Raw genomic sequence first — 21,352 nt, 5'->3', positions numbered from 1 at the left:
GTTCATTTGGGAGGCTAATTACCCAAGTTAGGTCGTCAATCCTATTTTGGTGAAAAACCCAATGACAAATGGTGAACGTGCGTTGATTTCACAGATCTCAACAATGCTTGTTCGAATGACAGTTTCCCTTTGCCTAGGATCGATCAGCTCGTTGATGCCACTTTCGAGCATGAGCTGTTAACCTTCGTGGATGTCTACTCGGGGTATAATTAGATCTTGATATACACGCCCGATGAGGAGCATACCTCATTTATTATAGATTAATGATTGTACTACTATAAAGTCATGCCCTTCAGTCTGCAAAATGTTGGGGTGACCTACTAGCGTTTGGTTAACCGTATGTTTTTCGAGCATATTGGGAAAGCAATGGAGCTCTATGTTGATGACATGCTTGTCAAATTGAATGTCACTTCAAATCACATAGCTAACCTCGTAGAAATGTTCAATATACTCTAAAGATATTAAACGAAACTTAATCCTCTTAAATGTTCATTCGGAGTATCCTTAGGGAAATTCCTGGGGTATATGGTTAACCATCAGGGAATTGAAGTCAACCCCAATAAGATTCAAGCTCTCTTAGATATGAAAAGTGTCTCCAATCAAAAGCAAGTTCAGAGCTTGAATGCGAGAATAGTGGACCTTAATCACTTCATATCGAGAGCAACATATCGTTGTTTGTCGTTCTTCAATATACTCAGGGCCAACAAGAGATTTGAATGGACTCCAAAGTGTGAGCAAACCTTCTAGAGCATCTCGGAAAGCCACCTCTTCTGTCCAAGCCTCTTCCAAGGAAATCTTATTTCTCTACCTATCCGTCTCTCAATATGAGGTCACAGCTCTCATTCAAGAAGAGGGTAGAATTCAATAGCTAGTATATTACACGAGTAAATGACTTCTGGATGCCAAGACATGGTATCCAGAGATGGAACGATTGGATTATGCCTTGCTGATCACTTCCAAGAAGCTACGACCTTACTTCTATGCTCACACCATTCATGTATTAACCAACTACCTACTCAGGCAGGTCCTTCAGAAGCCAGAGGCTTCAGGTAAGTTGCTCAAGTGGGCTATGGAACTAAACCAGTTCAATCTACATTATAGAACAAAAGTAGCAATAGAAGGGTAGGCTATTGCTGACTTTATTTCGGAGTTCACTCATCAACCAGATCAGGAATCTGAACAGCCAGCTAGCGAAGTTGTCCAGGAAACTGTTTGAAACTTGTCAGCCTAGAGTCTCTATGTTGATGGGTCTTCGAACAAGAAAAGAGACGGAGCTAGTCTTTTGCTCATTATGCTTGAGGGGACTCGCATTTATGGAGCCCTTAAGATTGGATTCAAAGCTACGAATAATGAGGTCGAATATGAAACACTATTTGCTAGTCTGTGACTAGCAAGAGAAATAGGGTTAGATATGATCGACATCAATAGCGACTCCTAGCTAGTTGTCAATCAGATTCTAGGAAAGTATCAAGCCAAGGAAGAGAATATGATCAGTTACTTGAAGAAAACCAAAGCCGCACTCAAGCCCTTCAAGCATTATACGATCAAATAGATCCCGAGAGATAGTAATTCTATCACAAATACTTTGGCAAAGATAGCCTCTTCGCTAGACTCCGATGCACCAAATAGTATCTTGGTTAAGTGCATCAAAGTTCCTAGCATCAGCTATCTTGAGCCGGTCGTAGTTGCAATTGAATCCGTTTCTTGGATGACTCTGACTATTCAGTATCTCAGAAATGGGGTTCTTCCTAATAGCAAGACTGAGGCAGGACTTTTACGAACTAGAGCTACTGTTTACACTCTTATCGGAGATCAATTGTATAAACAAGGGTTTAGCACTCCCCTCTTCCGATGTGTAATAGATGATGAAGCAGACTATATCATGAGAGAGATACATGAAGGGATTTGTGGTAATCATACTGCCACATGATCTCTTGCCAATAAAATTATCCGCCAAGGATATTATTAGCCCCTACTTCATGAAAATGCCTTCAACTTTATGAATAAGTGTGACAAGTGCTAAAAATTCGTTAACATCCCGGGAGCTCCTTCCCATTAGCTAACAACGATGACCAGTCCTTGGCCATTCTTTATGTAGGGAATTGATCTCATCGCACCCATGCTAATCGATAAAGGTGGCATCAAATATACAATGGTTGCAATGGATTATTTCACTAAATGGGTCGAAACAGAGTCTTTAGCCGCGATCAATACGAAGAAGCTCAAAGACTTCATCTTCAAGAATATAGTGTGTCACTATGGGATTTCTCATACACTCATCTCTGATAACGGGAAACAATACGATAATGAGGAATTCAAGTAGTTTTGCGAAAAGTTGGGGATTCATAAGAAATTTGTCTCGGTAGCAACACCGCAAGCTAATGGTCAAATTGAAGCTGTTAACAAGACTATCAAGCACACATTAAAGGCTAAGCTTGGTGCAGCCAAGGGAAATTAAGCAGATGATCTCTCAAAAGTTCTATGGGCATACGAAACGTCTCCGAGAACCTCTACTTTAGAAACACCCTTCTCATTAGCATATGGCTGCGAGGCAATGGTTCTAGTGGAAATAGGAGTTGGTTCACTTCGGAGAGAATTCTACAATAAAATAGATAATGAAGCACTCTTATATGTTGGACTTAGTTGAAGAACATCGCGACAAGGCTTAGTTAAGGATAGCTTCCTAACAACAGCAAGTAAAAAGATTCTTCGACTCTAAAGTTATGAGAAGAAATTTCTAGGTTGGCAACTTGGTGCTAAAAGAAGTCTTTCTTGGTACAAGAAAATCAAGTGCGGGGGTATTGGAACCTAACTGGGAAAGCCCATATCGCATTGATAAGGTGGTACGACCTAAAACGTATCACCTCAAACTGCTTATGGTTCTAAAGTACAACGAGCTTGGAATGTTGAGCATCTTCTCCTTTATTATCAGTAATTCCAAACTCATTTATAGCTTGATCGATTTTTACTTGTAAATTTTTCCTTGTTGTATGTAATATACTCTCTAGCTAGTAATTCTTTGAGAAATATATGACAAAATCTACGAAATAACTTTTGTAAACATATATACATATATGTATACAATGTAAAATCCAAAAACTCTAATTTTAATTCATATAAATATATACACAAAATAACTAATATACTTTAATAAGTAGAAAATATTCTTGGACAGTGCCGCCAAACTCCTCCGCTTATTGACGTCCCATCTGACCGTAAATCATCTAGTACCTGCAAAATAGTAAAATAACGGAGTGAGCACTAATTGTTCAACAAGTAAACCAAACTACACTGCTGTTTTTCCTCGGTTACTCATATTCTGACTTTCCTTTTCTCACTTTAGTCTTTTCTAATATTCCTCATTCTTTTCTAGTATTCTTCATTCTTTTCTCATATTCTGCATTCTTTTCTAATATTCTGCATTCTTTTCTATTGTTCTAATTTGCTACTTACTAACGTGCAAGGACAATTAATAAAACTAGACATCGTCGAGCACATAAGAAATTCTAAATAATGCAAGTAGCATAATACATATGCAGAATAATAAACTTTTTCTGAGAAATGAACTTTCTTTTCTTTTCTGTTTTTCTGTCTCTTATTCTGTTTCTCTTTCTTTCTTTTTCTGTTTCCTATTCTGGTTTGCCGATCGGACTACGCTGAGGTATGGATTATGGGACCTTTGGCCAATGAGCTAACCTTAACTTATAACACAGTCCCCATGGTCATGCACGCTATGGACTGTTCATTTCTTTTGGTCTAGACATGTGCATGAGTGAGCTCAGGTTCCCTATAACATGCCAACAGCTTCCATAAAATTTACAAATCATTTTCTTCACAAAAAATGCATGCTTATGTAGCTTGGAAACATTTTGCTCAAACTTGGGATCAAGTCCCCCTTTTTTCATCATTCATATGCTTAACATGCTTCATTCTTTAAAAACATACACTTTCCATATATGAACATATCATTTCATCATGACCAATTCATGGATGCATAACAAATTAATAGAAACATATCATACTTAGGCTTGTTTATACATACACAAGCTCATACTTAGGTAATACATAACATATCACACATAACCTCTATGGTCATTCATTACATCAAATATATATGTTCATACAATCATTAAATAATCACAAAGATCACTCATTCAAACATGCTTCAAAACCCTTTAAGTATCATTTCCATACTTGGAATCAATCATAGATTATTAGACTAAAAAAATAAACTAATAAATTGGAAGCACTTTTGAGGTAGTCATTCTGCATAGGTCATATTCAAGAAGGCCTATCTCGAGTTATACACATCGGATTGCTATGATCTTAGTCTCTTTTTAAATATTAGAGAAAAGGATACAACTTTTATGTTTAGGTTTCAACCCAGTTTGATAGGTAAGATGCCCAAAAATCACTCAGAAAGCCATGGATTTGACAGGGCAACCATGGTAACATGCTTACATTAAGGCTTTTTCATACCTATTTACCTCCACTTACTCCCTAACCTTTCTTAACCATTCTCCCCTGTGAAAACATGTTAAATGATCAATAATAATCTCCTTTGTCATATGTTAAAAACTCATGACACAACTAATTCCATTGATTGTCATCAAACTTCAATTCTTGCCTTTCTCTAACCCTTTCTTCAATAGAGTTTAACCAACTCATGCATGCATTTTCTCTTAGGATTTTCATCAAACAATTCATATGCACATGTAAATATTTAGTTAGCCACACTTCTACATCTCTCTAAATCCACCAAAATTTGGGCAAAAACTCACTAGCTTTAGCCTTAAACCTGGCCGGTTTATACAATACTTCAACACTTCAAAGTTTCAACAATAATTCTTCCATAACTTCACCAAAACACCACATACTCATACACTACTTCTCATGGCTGGAAGGTACACATCATTCAACATCAAAACAGCAAAAAATTCTCACATACAATCTCATACAAACATGCAAGAATCATTCTACACAATTATTGCTCAAATCAAAACTAAGATTGGGTTTACTTACCTTGAATGTGTGATATAATCTCCCTTTGCTAAAAGTCTCTTCCTCTTGGACCTAGATCATATAAAACCATAAGAATTTAAAACTTTAAAGGTTAATCACACACCTTGTGCTAAAATATTACCTTTGGATGCTTTAGGATTGAAAATCTAAAAAAAAATCCAAGCCAATCCTATGATTTCCCTTTGGAATTTGGTGAAGAAATTTGAGAGAAAAAGGGGTGAGGATGGCGTGTACAAGGGCTGAAAAATGGTTAGGGTTTCTTCTAATGAAACCTTATATCTAATAATATATGCATGTATTCCCATTTTGCCCTTGCACTTTCTATGAAATTCCATCTATATCCTTTAGTTAATTACCAAAATACCCTCATTTCTACTATCTTCTTCATATTATTTTGCTTTCTTTCACTCCCCACTTTTTCATCTAGTTATGAGTAAAAGACCATTTTACCCCTAATGAAGTTTTAAGGAGTTTTCTTCACATTTGTCCAAGGTAACTTCAAAGAAATCCAACTAAGGGTGTTAGAGCATAAATAAAATTATGTACCTTGATGTGGGTGTTACATTGTAAATGCTATGAATAAGATTATCCCAATTCTTCTAAAAGAATCACTTGTGTCATAATCTCAAGTTTTAAATAATCTTATTATTTATGACGTCTTACAAGTTTTATGATCAGATATACTATACTTGTTTTGTGAAGTACTTAAATTATAAAAGTGTTATCACAATTGGTCAAAAGTTCTATTATATATTTCAAAATATTTACAAAGGATGACCTGGAGCTACATTAAAAAAAAAAAAAGTACAAAAGACTCTTTGCAAGCAAAGGAGAGAACGATCACTGGTCTTGAGTACCAGAATCCCTAACTTCAATCACCATAACCTCTAGGTCGTTCAGCTGATCATTGACCTTTGGGTCATTCGCTTGATTCTCATGGGCTTCTATTTCTTGTTGGTTGTCCTCTGGGCAAGCTCTTGTTCTTCTTGCTCTTCGACATATATCATGGAAGCAAGAGCAACTTGATAATCCTTAGGGAGGTCGGAGATATCCATTTTAGGATTGTTCAGCCGAAAGCTGTAAATAGCTTGTAGTTTCCAACGAGCAACCTTTCTCTCTATCTTAAGGTTCTATTGCTTCATCTGCTCGGTTAGCAAAATGATTTACCCGTGAGCCAATTCAAGATCTGTTTGCCTCACTCTCTTCTTTTTTTCCGAGTTTTCCCATAACTCAGCTCGAGTTTTTTCTGCCACCTTTTCACACTCTAAGCTCAAATGCAGCTCCTTTTCTCTTTGGCCCAACTCCTTAGTGAGCCTTGCTACTGTTAGTTGGAGCCCTTTATTATCGTCATCCTTTTTTTGGAGCTCAGTCTTCTGGAAGTTTGCTGCTCACAAAGCAGAGTTCTTTTTTGTCAGATACATATTCGCCTGAATTTGGGTAGCCTTTACAGCTTCGTCTGAAGCTACAAGATCTTGCTTTAGCTTTGCAATCTCCTCCTTCATCTCCTGGAGCTTGCTGGAAGGGCTGATCTTTATCTTGTTATGAGCCACATTCAAAGCAAGCAAAGACTATAAGGAAAGGAATAAAGAGTTAGTTTTTTTCTTTAAAAGCTAAAAGATCAACTTATATGAAAAAGTTCTCCAAGAGAACAAGTCGTCTTACCTGACTTTGCATCTAAAGTGCAGTGGCCACCAAATCGATAGTTTGAAAGGCCATGTACATGTTAAAGGTTGTGGCAAGCTAGCATTCCAAAAAGGTGTAAACCACCGACCATAAATGGTCTGGTAGTTGCCTTAAGAGGTCCAATACGGATAGGTCGTGCCTCATTGTGGCAAGGACCTCTTTGACTTGTTCCTCACCTGCTTCCCCTTGAGCGGTTGTGGTCACTCTTTTTTTCCCTTGTGAGCTCCCGAGGGTAGTCGAGGTCCCGGGAGCGTCCTCTGAGGTTATCCTCACAGAGAAGAGTTGATAGGGTTGTAGTCTATCTGGCAATATCCCAAAGCCTTCTAATTCTAACTCAGTTTCCTCTTCAGTGGGTATTGTCTTTCTCTTCTTTGTCTTCAAGGTCATGGTCTTATTTCTCAGCAAACGAGCAGTGGCAGGTAAGGGAGCTTCTTCACGTCGCTCAACAGGTGGTTGCCTTTCGACACTTATTTATATCCCCGTTACAAGGATATCGCTGGAGATCACTCCAGCTAGTCTAGTTGGATTAATTCTGGGGAATGTGAACCCCCCAGACTTCTTCGTCTTCGTAATCTTCGGTGGCATAACTGTTGTATGGCATACAGACACGTTAGTAGAAAAAGTCCTTTTTTTGTCCAAAAAAAAAAAAACTTATGTTTTCTTTATAAGAAATACTTATGAGCTGAACTGTCCAAGTATGCGTCGGGACTGAAAAACTCGTACCATCGAAGATTTGCAATGGTCACAAGCAGCTTTGCGTTGCGACTCTGGTCAAGCAATCGACCAAATGCTTCGATGCAGCTGTGATCAGCTAGCACAGATAATCTAGTTGTTTTGTTTCTTACAAGAAAGCAAAAGGTTCATTAGCCTAGTGTGTTAAGGAAAAGTTAGAGTTAAAAGATGAACGATCTGGAAATTAAATGGAAAACCTGCTCGGTTCCTTAAATTTACAGACTCCATCATACTCGAAGAAAAAATACTTGGTTTCATAAGCCCCACGTTGCTGGGGTAACCAAATATCTCTCCCTCGATTGTTGATCACTTGGAGAGGTAGTACGAATTCTTGTCTTTACTCTTCTTTAAATAATAGGCGCAGCCAATCTCCTCTACTATTGGCTCGCCGAATGCAATATACATAGCAACCGCTATCATATATGCATTTGGCGTCAACTGGAATGGCGCGACTTGGAAGAGGTTGAGAATTGACCTGATGTAGGGGTGGAGGGGTATCCTCACTCCACATTTGAAGATCGCTTCCGAGATCGCGACCATTCCCTCAGGAGGATCCTAAGCAGTATGCGACCTGTACTGATACACGTCCACGTTGATTACATACTGGTCTAGTGCTTTTTGAATCACTTCCTTCGTAACAGTAGATTGTATCACCTTTCCAGGACCTGACGAGATGCCAAGTGGTTGCGAACTTCTAGGACCCGCCGAGGTGCCCTCTCCAGTTGTTCTCATCTTAGGGATATCCATTGCCCCTTAAGTCTGTAAAGGTGGGACATGTAGGGGTGACTCAAACTCTACATAATCTACCTCGTACGACGACTTAGAAGAGTAAAAGAACCCTAGTTTCTCTTCCAAGGCCATAAAACCCTAAAAACCCTATAAATTCTTAAGAATGAATTTCTAAAAATCTATGCCCTAAGTTTCAACTCTTAAAAGTGTTTTTTTCAAACACTACCCAAGAATGTTCATCATCTAATCCTATCAAACATCCATAACCACCTTTACTGTAAAAACTAAGTTTTTAATAGAAATGAAAAAGAGAAAAGATTGCTGGGAACGGATGCTTTGCCATAACATTGAGTACGCATTAACCGGAAAGAGGATGAACTGAGTTTCTGAGTGCAAAAACATTGTTTTCTCTCTAAAAATTGAGTTCTCTAAAAAACTTGGAATGGGTTTAAGGTTTTATAAGGTGGAAGACGACGCTTGGCTTCATTTGTAAGCGATGTTTGGGCGGGAATGCGCTTCCAGCCTCACCAATCTGCAGGAAGAGTGACCTTCACACTTTGTGAAGATCAACCGATGCTTCTCTTTATTGAAATTACCAAGCGCCGATGTGATTATCTCCTCCACATTAAATGCGCCCTTATTCGCATTTAATGCTTCAAAAGGAAATGTCATTTCAGCATGGCTTGCATTTAATGCTCATGGCTGACACTTATTGCGTAGAGACACGGCTGTCAGATAAAGCTTATTTTATTGACCAAGACAACTATCAAACACAATAGATAAATCTGAGGAGGTCGTTCAAATAAGACAATGTTTTCACATGTCAGACTCGAACACCAAGCGAGATGATTCTTAGTTTTTGACAACAAAATGTTCTAAGTGTTTTCAGGTCGTGAATGACGGATAGAGTTCGAAACACATTTTAATAGCATCGGACAAGATCAAGCTTAGGTCGTTAGACCTCTGTGCACAATCACGACAGCTCGCTTGGGTAACTCTCAAAATCCATGTCACGGTCTACACTCAATTTGCTGGTCAGACCAAGCCATCAACCTCATGTCGTTTGTAACAATGTGGCTGTTCTTAGCTATTGGCTCGAGCAAACATTCCTAGAGACAAGTTAGATCGCAGCATAATCATGAAGTTCTCAAGATTCAATCCTTGAACCTTAAGAATTGGGGAGCTTTTGTTATGCCAAAAAAAATCAAGGCTGATGTAAGCTTACATAAGCAAACACCAATCAGAGTTTAGGAAGACTTTGCGCTGTCCATGAGCTGCCACGTCGCCCTAAGATAGAAAAAATACGATTGTCATCAACTTAGCAAATTTAGGTTTTGAATACTCAGTTATTATACCGCAGCTTGTTGTTTGTTATACGTGACCTCTTGTAAACTCTCATATATCAAAGAAACAGTGGACGTAGGAATTGTTTTAAGCATCCGAACCACTTTAGTCTTTGTATTCGATTATACTGATTAACTCTTGAATTAATCATATCACATGTAATTTCTAAGAACAACTTAGCACTTTGCACTTGCAGGTCGTTGGTGTCAAAATCATGCATCAACATGTTTGTATCTCTTTACATGAAATACTAAAATCATAGTATTGGTCATGATAAATTAATAGATTGACTTGAGAAGTACTAGATAGAGTCATTCTTAGAGTAAAACTAGTATGCATGTTATGACTTTATTTTCAGGCAAATTTAATTTTTTTTTCCCCATATTATCATAGCCTTGTTAGAAATTAGAGTGGGATTAAATTCTTCAATGAAGATTCTAATCTTACTGGATGATCAAATGATTTTAACTTTAAACACGTGAGGGGATTATCATGTTAGATACGTAAGTCTTGTAAGAAAGAATCATACACTCCTAAGTTTTCTGCATAAATAAGAGATATATCAATAATTCCAATTCTCAATTATATCGTATGTTTTAGTCTAAGTCATCCTATGTACGTACAATCAGGTTATTAGTTTTTTATGAAAGAAAATATATATTTTCAAAGCAGTCGAGTTTATTGATTGACCTAGAAAAAGTCCCACAATTATGGGATTCATTTAATTATCAATCATAATTTGTTTTCACATCATAAAAAATGTATCTATATTATGAATTATATAGATATCTGCGATAGGGAAGAGAGAAATAATAGGAACAATATTATATCACTAATTGAAACAAACGAATTGGGTGGAGGCACATATAAATGTGTAACCACTTTATTACAACATTGTAACAATAAAATAGGCAAGCATTATTCAAGTTATAGTAGCTAATTCACTGCATTTGACATGTTTCTCTAATCATCCATCTAGAATTTTGCCTGGAGATCTTTCACCACTTTTACGTCCAACATGAAAGCCTTGGCAAGAAAATCTAGATTAATTGGAGGATTTGACCCAAATACAGCATTGGCAATAGTAATGACACCGGGGTTTTGGCTGCTCAAACCAGCAAAGGCAAGAGCATTGTTTTTCCGATATTGAATTGAAAGTGAACGAGACCAATGGGGAAGACGAACACGTCACCCTTGTTAAGAACTTTGCTAATAAGTGTGTTATTAGGATTGGAAGTGATGAAACCAACAAGAAGAGTACCCTCCAGAACTAAAAATTAAACGGAGCTGGGTATAGAAATTGTTACGGAAAGAAAAAACTGTTACCCTCCAGAACTAAAAAATTGTTAGAGAAGAAATTCTTGAATTTTTCATTAACAAACTGGAGTAAGTCTACTAACTAACAGGAAACAACGTGCGCACAGATCTTTATAAAGCCGCTGATAGAAAACACTGCGTTTCTTACAAACTTTGACTTCTGACATTTTAACCCAGTCAAATTACAAGGTAGTCCTACTACTCTCCAAAATTACATTTTAACTCAGACTGCTCTTAAGCTTATATCTTGACAGGTAATATTTGGTAAAATTAATACCACATATTTGTAACTAAGAATAAACGCTTTCGATATAAAATTCAACGTTCTTACCAATATAATAAAAACTAAAGAGTACCAAAAAATTTGACGGAGACCAATTTATGTTGTATAATGAAGATATAATTTTATGATTATTTTTTATTTCGATTTATTACTATCAATTGCTTGTTAGGATCATAAAAAGCAAGTCATCTTTAAGTTTCTTTTGTTTGTCCTTGTCCCATACGTTAAATATAAAGCTTCAAAACGTATGACCCCCTTTATTCCTTTTCCTTATATTAATAATAAAATCTAAGCCTTAAAGAACCCAGTGTCTGAGACACGTAATGTAATAAATAGAATAGCCATATGTTATAGCCGACAAGGTGGTTCAAAATGAAAGTTGACGGTAGCCCATTCCCATATACAGTTATAAATTACTTAGAAATTAAGTCAGACAGAAGTCTTTGGTTATGTATCCATTAGTTGTGCTTTGAAGGTGTCAGACGTAGTAAAAAGACTTTTTATTTTTTCTATAGTGCTAATATATCAATAATTTTATCATTCTATCCTGTTTTAATTTACAAATCGAAAAGAGGTAATTTATTATAAAATAAAAAGTAAACCGATTGTTTCCTTTGGGATAAATTACATAAGCTAATCATAGATGAAAGTATGGGTGAGCAAACAAATAGGGTACAACTGGAACCGGTAAGTACTCGGGGATCCAGTTCTAAAAAATCAAAATCAATACTATGCATTTCTGGTTCCGGTTCCATCATTACATGAACCAGAATCGGAACCGAGACCTAGGTATTTGAGTAGGAGTCAGGATTGAACTGTAATTTTTGTAAAGGTTTGGAAATGTATTTTTAATTTTTGTGAATAGTAAGGGTAATCGTAATTTTCTTGAGTATCCAGAACCAAAACCTATGTTTGAAGTTCCAGTTCTCATTCCAATTCTAAATCCTAGGAACTGACCGATTTTGGTTCTCATTCTGGTTTCATGGGATTTGGATGGATACCTAGACTTGCCTACCCCTATACGAAAGAGAGTGGCACTGACGTTCGTCATCCAAATAGAAAAACAGCCAAATTTTGTAACATGCATGAGCTCAACATGAAAAGGCTTTGCAAAAAAGGCCCAAAGGTGGCCAAGAGGGACCGCCAAACAGAAGCCTGAAAAACTCAATTAAAGCTGCGGAAAATTGCCCACAAGGGATGAACCTGGAATCCTGGTCTCTATTATTAAGATTCAATTTACACATGCTTAATCAATTGAATAACTGTTAAAATATTCAACGTTAATGTAGCTTGTTGACTACACAATTATTCTTTAATTTTCCATTGAATTTCACATTCTAATCTCTCTTAAGGATTTTTTATTATGTCTTCAGAACAACTTATAACAATGAGAAACTTTGAGTGAATATACTAGTGCACATAAAATTCATCCTACATACGTACAATAGATTATTAATTTCTTACAAAATAAAATATATATTTTCAAAGGAATCGAGTTTATTGACTGACCTAGAAGAAGTCCTAGAATTATGGGATTCAATTATCAATCAAATTTTGTTTTCACTGAATTATATAGATATCTGCAACAGAGAAGAGAGAAATAATAAGAAAAATATTATATCATTAACTGAAACAAACAAATTGGGTGGAGGCACATTTAAATGTGTAACCATTTATTACAACATTGTAACAATAAAATAGGCAAGCGTTATTCAAATTGTAGAAACTAATTCACTGTATTTGACACATTTCTCTAATCATCCATCTAGAATTTCGCCTGGAGATCTTTCACCACTTTTACGTCCAACATGAAAGCCTTGGCAAGAAAACCTGGATTAATTGGAGGATTTGACCCAAACACAGCGTCGGCAATAGTAATGACACCGGGGTTCTGGCTGCTCAAACCAGCAAAGGCAAGAGCATTTGTTTTTCCGATATTGAATTGAAAGTGAACGAGACCAATGGGGAAGACGAACACGTCACCCTTGTTAAGAACTTTGCTAATAAGTGTGTTATTAGGATTGGATGTAACGAAACCAACAAGAAGAGTACCCTCCAGAACTACAAGAATCTCAGTGGCACGAGGGTGAGTGTGAGGTGGGTTTTGGCCATAAGGAGCAAAGTCAATACGGGCAGCTGAAATGCCAAGAGTGTTAAGTCCTGGAATTTGATCGACATTCACAGCGCTAACATTTGAACCAACTGGATTGTTTGTGTCTCCAGGCATTTTAACTGAAAAGTAGAAGTCCCCAGCTTTGGCGAGCTTGGGGTCCTTGCAGAACTTCCCATTCACAAACACTGCATCAAACAATCAAATCAGTAAGAATAATATTAATGCCTAGCTACACATAGGAGAAGAGTTAGCTAGATTATATGAATATACTGAAAGAGAAATGAGTAAATACCAGCGTTCTTTGGCTCATCGATGGCTACACAGAAGTCCTGAAGAGGACTGGGGTCAAAAGCGGAGGCAAATGAGGAAGCCAAGGCCAAGAGGACAAAAGCCTGAACGAAACTTTTCATTTTGATTATGCTGTCGCTCTATTCTTCAAGAATTAATATTTCTTGGTGAGGGGTGAGAAATGCTGCAAGGCTAGCAACTCTATTTATAGGTGAAATTTATTGAAGCAGTCTCGATTGTTTTCCCCTGCTCGAAGCAGATAACAAAGAGTATTGGCAGTTGCTAAGTCTTCATTGGCTATCTTTATCTTAGTTTGTACTTGTTTGATTAAGTAAAATTTGTAATTTCTTCTTTGCGTACATCAACACATTTTTACACATGGAAATGGTCCTCTTTTATATTTTTGCATTTATTATTTTTATCTTAAAGTTTCATGGGATGCTCAGAGTACTGACATATATTTGATTATGAAAAACTGTGAAACAATCAATTTTTTTTTTTTTTTTTAATGACATATATAACAAGTTCTTATTCAGAAATTAATCCCCTTACTGAAAGTGTCAAATTTTAAGGGAGATAATGTTTAAAATTAAATCAATCGTATTTGTTAAATTATTAATGATTAATTTATGAATCATAAAATCAATGATAGAAAATCAATTAAATAGTCATAAAATCAATTAAATTAATGATTGAGAAGAAATAATGTAAAAGATAGTTTTTGAATAAATTATTATATTTTTCCTATATAGGAAAAAGATGATAATTAATTTTATTAGCACCTAAAATTTTATTAATCGATTATTTATCATATATAAAGCCATATGATACATGTGGACCAGGTATTCTGCAGAAATAGTTGGAGGAAAATATATACTTGAGTCTTAAAATCGTCTCTGCAGGTATCCATTATGATTCTAAATGTTGACCATCACTTTCTGCTAATGTTAGATAAAGTCCTTCAGTATTAATTTAACTATAAGAGTTTTTTCAAATGTTGAAAGAGTTTGGATTAGGTTTTTACTTGTGAAATATAATATTATTATGAAGAAGATGAACAAATATACTTTATTGACTTGGCAAAGCCATTACTTGGAAGTTATGCACTTAATGTCAAGATAAGGCAAGTACTTTTAGTCTAGGAGTTATTAAAATTCATAAATGCAAAATTAACGGATCGAATTCATGTGATTCATCGATGTTGCATAATATTTGGTCGTCTAAGATTTTAGGAACCCCAAGTCCTCAAAATTGCAGGGTCATCTACTTGGGCTCCAATTTCAAAGCCGGCCTTGCAAAGCAAATGATGAAGATATTTGGATTTTTAGAGGAAAAAAAAAAAAAAAAACGAAGAAATTTGGTATTGAAATTGTTAAGAGAAATAACTATTGGACTAATTGTTTCCAATTTTCTATGTATTATTGGAGAATGAACAGGGAATGGACTTTTTCACGAACTTAGCTTTACTAATTTGATATATTTTGATTTTGCTAATCTTTGGTTAGATAAACACATGATTTGTCTAACCATATGTTGATATTTATAAACGATAAGTTATGTAACAACTAAAAAAGAAAAAGAGCTATTTACATTAATTCAAGCCAATGTCCCATACATTGATTATAATTAAAAACTTCATTTATAAACATTGAAACATTTTTCTTATTTTAAAATACCACATTTTCGGAACTAAGAATATATGCTTTGGGTATAAATTCAATATTTGATTTATGCAATAAAACCTCATTTTTTTTTTTTAACCACCACTGGGTACCCTGATAGTAAAAGAGAGTATTGAGTATGAGAGTGAGTGAGAAGGGTGTTTTTGTAACAATTAGAAGTTACATTAATACTCTAGGGTCTGTTTTGTAAAAGATTAAGACTTGATTATCATATGGTGGCGTTTTGTTCATCTTATAACTGCTATATAAGTGCATCGTTCTTCTGTTTTTAAGTGTTGTTAATCAATTAATAAAAAATTTCTGTTCTTCAATTCTTTAGCTCAATTTACTTCTCTCTCGAACATTTTTCTATTTTTTATTTTTCTTTCAAGTCCGCTCTAGAATCTTCATGGTATCAAAGCTTTAGACAAACGTCAATGGCTCAATTGAATCTTGGATTTTCTAATATCTCTTCAAAGTAAAAAATGGAGCAAGCTGGATGTGCCAACGCAAACAATTCAGCTCTGCATGCAACAATTCCCACAATTTCAGTGAAGCTCGTGGAAAGAAATTACAATCACTAGAAATCTCAAATCCTTCCAACTCTAGCATCCCATGAACTTGATGGTTTCATTACAGGTGAGAATATTTGTCCACCTATGTTTCAAGTTAGAAAGTCTATTGAATCTGAGGAATTGTTAAAAGAACCAAACCCTAAATATTTCAATTGGAAAAAGATAGACTAGTTCTTAGTAAGCTGGCTTTTATTGTCGATTTCTGAGTCCATGTTTATACATGTTGCTAAGTGTACCAACTCTTATGAAATATGGAACACCTTGGAGTTACATTTTCAGTCCTATTCTAAAGCTAGGACTCTGCATCTTAGAAACCTGTTACAAACAACTACGAAATGTGACTTGAGTATTAATGAATATGTGCTTAAGATGAAAGAACTCGGAAATGAATTAGTGGATAGTTGTGTTAATCTTGGAGATGAGGAGTTGCTGTTATATATTCTGGATGGCTTAGGACCAGAATATGATGTAGTAGTCGCGAGTTTGACTTACAACAGTAGCACTGCTAGCATGAAATGGGGTTAGAACGACAACATAATGCTATGGCAAACCTTCATGAGCATTTCAACTAGCTCTTTTTGCATCAAAACAAGGAAATAGTAACTCATCTGCTGCTCATCCACAAAATAGTGTACCTGTTCACAAAATACCAGTACAAAATCTTCCAGGATCTGCTCTCAGCTATGGCTATCAGAATAACATAAACTCTAGTATAACTACTCTTGGTATTATACATCTTGCAGTCGGTAATGGTGGTAATGTTGATTTTGAGAACAGTAGCTACCTAGGAACAGTCTTTAATAGACTTGGTTATCTACCTAATACACAGCCTTTTAATACTGGAGGTTTTCAGTTTAACAACAATATGGTTAAAGGCAAAGGCAGAGGCTAGAATTACTTTAAGCCAAGGTTGATCTGCCAAGTGTGTGGCAAACCAGGACACTTAACCATACAGTGTTATCACAGATTTGATCAAGAATATCAAGGTTTTGTTCCCTACAATCCTCAAACACAGGCCAATGTTAATGTCTACACTTCACATGCTCTTTCATCTAATACTCCAACTGAAGGACCTGGTGACTCTGCTCAAACCTTATTTGCTAACCATTACACACCAAGCTAAAATAACTTTTCCAGCTTTAAACCAAACAACTCTGATACTGTGGTTCCAACTAGTTCCTTTGGTGGATTTCATGACTACTCAGTCCCTATAATGCCTAAAAATTCCTCTGGCCCTGGATTTCAACATAATTCTCCTACGAACCTTCATGGTGTTCATTTGTCAACCACTACGAATAGTACTTCTCTTACATCACCGGCATCTTATCAAGCTGTTGCTACACCTCAGACCCTTCAAGACAAGTCATGGTATATGGATTCTGGCGCCTCAAGTCATATGACAGCCGATAGATCAAACCTGATGCTCAAATCTGCTCATACAGGAGACTCCAAAATGTGGGTTGGTAATGGGGAATTTGTTCCCATTACTCATTCAGGTATGATGCTAATACCTTCATATGATGCAAATAGACTTATTCATCTTAAGGATGTGTTGTGTGTTCCCAAAATTGCAAAAAAATTGCTTAGTATTTCCCAAATTACTAAGGATAATGGTGTGATTGTGGAGTTTCACTCAAATTGTTGTTTGGTAAAGGACAAACACATTAGAGCTGTTCTACTTCAAGGCACAATCAAGGATGGACTGTATCAGCTTGAATTCATGCATGTTGGTAGCTCACCCTTGGATTCTGCCTCTTGTTTACCTACTGCATTGTTGTCATCAGAAACTTCTACTTCTCCAGTCAATAAAGTTGCAGCTGCTTACTCTCCCAATACTTACCATGCCACTAGACATATAAATAAGACTGCCAATGTAGATATGTTCATGCCATGACATGCAAGACTAGGTCATCCAAATGTGAAGACACTTAATGTTGTTTTGAATAAGATGAATGTAAAACAATCTTTGACTAGAAATAAAAATTTTTTTTGTGAGGCTTATCAATATGGTGAATTGCAACAATGTCAATTCCCTGTTTCAGATTCTCGGGCCAAAGTCCCTTTAGAGATAATGTATTCAGATCTGTGGGGACCTACTTTAGTTAATTCTAGAGAAAGATTCGGATATTAAATCATTTTTGTGAATGATTATAGTAGGTTTACTTGGATATACTCACTGAAATTTAAATCTGAAGCATATTCCACATTTGTACAATTTCATTGTTTTGTAGAGAAACAACTAGGATATCAATTGAAATGTTTGCAAACTGATTAGGGAGGAATATATAGGACATTTACTGGTTATCTACAGCAGTGTGGGGTTATGTTTAGGCATTCATGTCCCTATTTGCACCAGCAAAATAGGAGAGTTGAGAGGAAGCATAGATCGATTACAAAATTTGGTTTGTCTCTTTTAGCACATGCGGGTATGCCTTTAAGATATTGGTAGGCAGCCTTTAGCACAGCAACCTACATTCTCAACAGATTACCTACTTCAGTCCTTAACTTCTCATTACCTTATCTCACTTTATTTCACCAAGAACCTGATTACTTAGAGTTGAAAGTTTTTGGATGCAGTTGTTATCCATATCTAAGACCTTATCACAAACATAAGCTTACTTATCACACAAAAAAATGTGTTTTTCTTGGTCATAGCCTTTCCCATAAGGGGTATCTCTGCCTTGCATCTACTAGGAGAGTTTACATTGTGAAACAAGTCAGATTCAATGAGGTGGATTTTCCTTTTAAAACTGATCTTTCTCTTCAACTACTGATTGTGCTTCACAAACTACTTCTCCCATCAGTGTTTCTGCTATGCCTTGGTATATACCAATATCAGTTTCTAATGTAACATTATCTACTGAGTCTGTTTCAACACAGCCACCACATTTTGATTCTCCAGCACAGCTATTACATCCTGACACATCCAAGCATTCACTTGCTTTCTCTATGACTGAGTTGGAATCTCCAAGACTTGTTGTTTCATGTGATAATTCATCTACAAATATTACTTCTACAATTGAGTTAAACACTTCTGAATCTGCCAGACAACTTCAATCTACCTGTAGCTTATCTCATATCCCTAGTACTCATTGTCAGTCAGCATCAACATCTTCTCACAATAGTATCCCTGGTATTAAGTTGGAAGTAGTTCTACCTAGTATCTCTACTATAGCACAGAACACTCATCCCATGCTCACTCGATCTAAGACTGGGCATTCTAAACCAAAACCTAAGTACATTGCCTATCAAGTTGCAGTTACTAATTCTACTATACTTCCAGAACCTAAGACTGTAACAGAGGCTTTACTGATTCCTAAATGGTAGCATGCTATGAACACTGAATATTAGGCTCTGTTAAGGAACAATACTTGGGACTTTGTTCCCTATGAAGAAGGCATGAATGTGGTAGGATGCAATTGGGTTTTTAAATCCAAATTAAATTCATATGGAACTTTGCAAAAGTACAAAGCAAGGCTGGTCGCTAAGGGCTTCCAACAGACTCCAGGAGTGGATTATTTTGACACATTCTCACCAGTGGTTAAGGCGGCCACAATCAAGGTTATGTTATCCTTGGCAGTGCATCACAACTGGCCCATTGAGCAGTTGGATGTCAACAATGTTTTTTCTGAATGGAGACCTAACAGAGAAGGTATTCATGCTACCTCCTGAAGGCTACTCTAGTTGTGTAAGGAATAAGTACAATCCACAGCAGGTTTGTAGGCTAAATAAAGCCTTGTGTGGACTCAAACAAGCTCCTAGAGCTTGGTTTGATAAATTAAAATCTGCATTAGTTGATTGGGGTTTTGAAAATTCAGTTTCAGATGTTAGTTTATTCTTTTATAAATGGATTATATCCTTATGTATCTACTAGTATATGTAGATGATATTCTTGTGACAAGAAACAATAATCAACTCATTTCAACTCTAGTTGTTGACTTAGATAAAAAATTTGCTCTCAAAGCTCTTGGGACAGTGCAATATTTCTAGGATTTGAAGTTAAAAGAAATGCAGATGGTTTGCTTCTGACTCAGACCAAATATGTACAAGACCTTCTAACAAAATCTAGAATGGCAGAATCCAAACCCTGCTCTACTCCTATGGCTACTGGTCTTAGACTTGGAAAAGAAGATAGTAACCTGTTTGATTAGCCTACTCTATATAGGAGCATCATTGGTGGCATGCAATACTTGACCTTATCTAGACTAGATTTAGCTTTTGATGTAAACAAGCTTAGCCAATTCTTGCAACAGCCTACTGAAGTTCATTGAACAGCTTGCAAAAAGGTCCTAAGATATGTTAAAGGCACTCTACACCATGGTATTCTTTTCACTAAAACGCAACCTCTCAAACAAGAAGCTTTTGTTGATGCCGATTGGGCTGGGGATGAAACTTACAGGAGATCAACCAGTGGCTACATTGTTTTCCTAGGTGGTAATCTAGTTCAGTGGTCCTCTCAAAAACAAAAAGTAGTTTCATTGTCATCCACAGAGGCTGAGTATAGGTCACTTAGTCAGGCTGCTACGGAGCTGGTATGGATGCAAAATTTATTCACAGAATTGGGCATTCATATCAGTCACACTCCAATCATTTGGTGTGACAACATGAGTGCTGGAGCACTCTCTTCCAATCTTGTTTTTCACGCTCACACAAAGCACATAGAAATAGATGTGCATTTTGTTAGAGATTTGGTGACCATGAAGCTCCTAAATGTTCAGTACATTGCATCTAAATATTAGATTGCAGATCTGTTAACAAAAGTTCTTCCCAACTCTAAGTTTACCATGCTACGAGATAAGCTCACTATTACATCTGAACTTCCTACTGATAAGGGTGTTAAGTGCGCAAATCATGATCAGTATGAGTAGAGGTAAATGTGTTGAGTTGTTGTTCTGATTCTTATTGTTGGGAATTCTCTTACTGATTCAATGTTCAGGTTAGATGTGTTGCAGAATTTTTGATAAGGGTGTTAAAGTGTACAAATCATGATCAGCATGAGTAGTGGTAAATGTGTTAAGTTGTTGTTCTAACTCTGATTGTTGGGAATTTACTGATTCAATGTTCAGGGTGTTAAAGTGTGCAAGTAATGATCAGCATGAGTAGTGGTAGAGTTGTTGTTCTGGCTCTGATTGCTAGGAATTTACTGAATCAATGTTCAGATTGGTACAAGAATGCAGAATAGGAGTAGTTGATTGTTGCAGGCTGTTGCAAAGTAAGGCTGAACTTGGAAGTAGCATAAGGCTGAAGAATGTCTAGTTTACGGGGGAATGTTGGTATAAGGAAGTGTTCCAAGTACTGTATCAGTATCGAATACTTTGGTTTAAGGGAGGACATTGAGTATGAGAGTGAGTGAGAAGGGTGTTTTTGTAACAATTAGAAGTTACATTAATACTCTAGGGTCTGTTTTGTAAAAGATTAAGACTTGATTGTCATACAATTGAGTATGAGAGTGAGTGAGAAGGGAGTTTTTCTAACAATTAGAAGTTACATTAATACTCTAAGGTCTATTTTGTAAAAGATTAAGACTTGATTGTCATACGGTGGCATTTTGTTCATCTTATAGCTGCTATATAAGTGCAGTGTTCTTCTGTTTTTAAGTGTTGTT

General features: G+C 36.3%; 1 protein-coding gene and 1 pseudogene across 1 annotated transcript; both read right to left on the bottom strand.

Moving 5' to 3' along the window:
* Window positions 1-10,485: 10,485 nt before the first annotated feature.
* Window positions 10,486-10,994, bottom strand: LOC116111437 (annotated as a pseudogene).
* Window positions 10,995-12,711: 1,717 nt separating this feature from the next.
* On the bottom strand, window positions 12,712-13,673 carry LOC116111445 (germin-like protein subfamily 1 member 13). Its single transcript, XM_031397621.1, has 2 exons — window positions 13,516-13,673; window positions 12,712-13,408 (listed from the first exon to the last, which is right to left on the bottom strand). The coding sequence occupies exons 1-2, from the start codon at window positions 13,631-13,633 to the stop codon at window positions 12,876-12,878; spliced, it is 651 nt and encodes a 216-aa protein (XP_031253481.1). The 5' UTR covers window positions 13,634-13,673; the 3' UTR covers window positions 12,712-12,875.
* Window positions 13,674-21,352: the final 7,679 nt, after the last annotated feature.

Source organism: Pistacia vera, unplaced genomic scaffold (assembly GCF_008641045.1).
Source record: "Pistacia vera cultivar Batoury unplaced genomic scaffold, PisVer_v2 Contig638, whole genome shotgun sequence".
Lineage (NCBI taxonomy): Eukaryota > Viridiplantae > Streptophyta > Magnoliopsida > Sapindales > Anacardiaceae > Pistacia > Pistacia vera.
The sequence above is the reverse complement of the archived record's forward strand: the minus strand, read 5'-3'. Positions and strand labels throughout refer to the sequence as shown.

What these genes read in the sequence shown, in the direction of transcription:
- LOC116111445 (XM_031397621.1), bottom strand. Translation starts at nt 13,633, where the DNA reads ATGAAAAGTTTCGTTCAGGCTTTTGTCCTCTTGGCCTTGGCTTCCTCA. An exon ending in CGATGAGCCAAAGAACGCTG is followed by an intron (nt 13,409 to 13,515) that starts GTATTTACTCAT and finishes TGTTTGATGCAG; the next exon opens with TGTTTGTGAATGGGAAGTTC.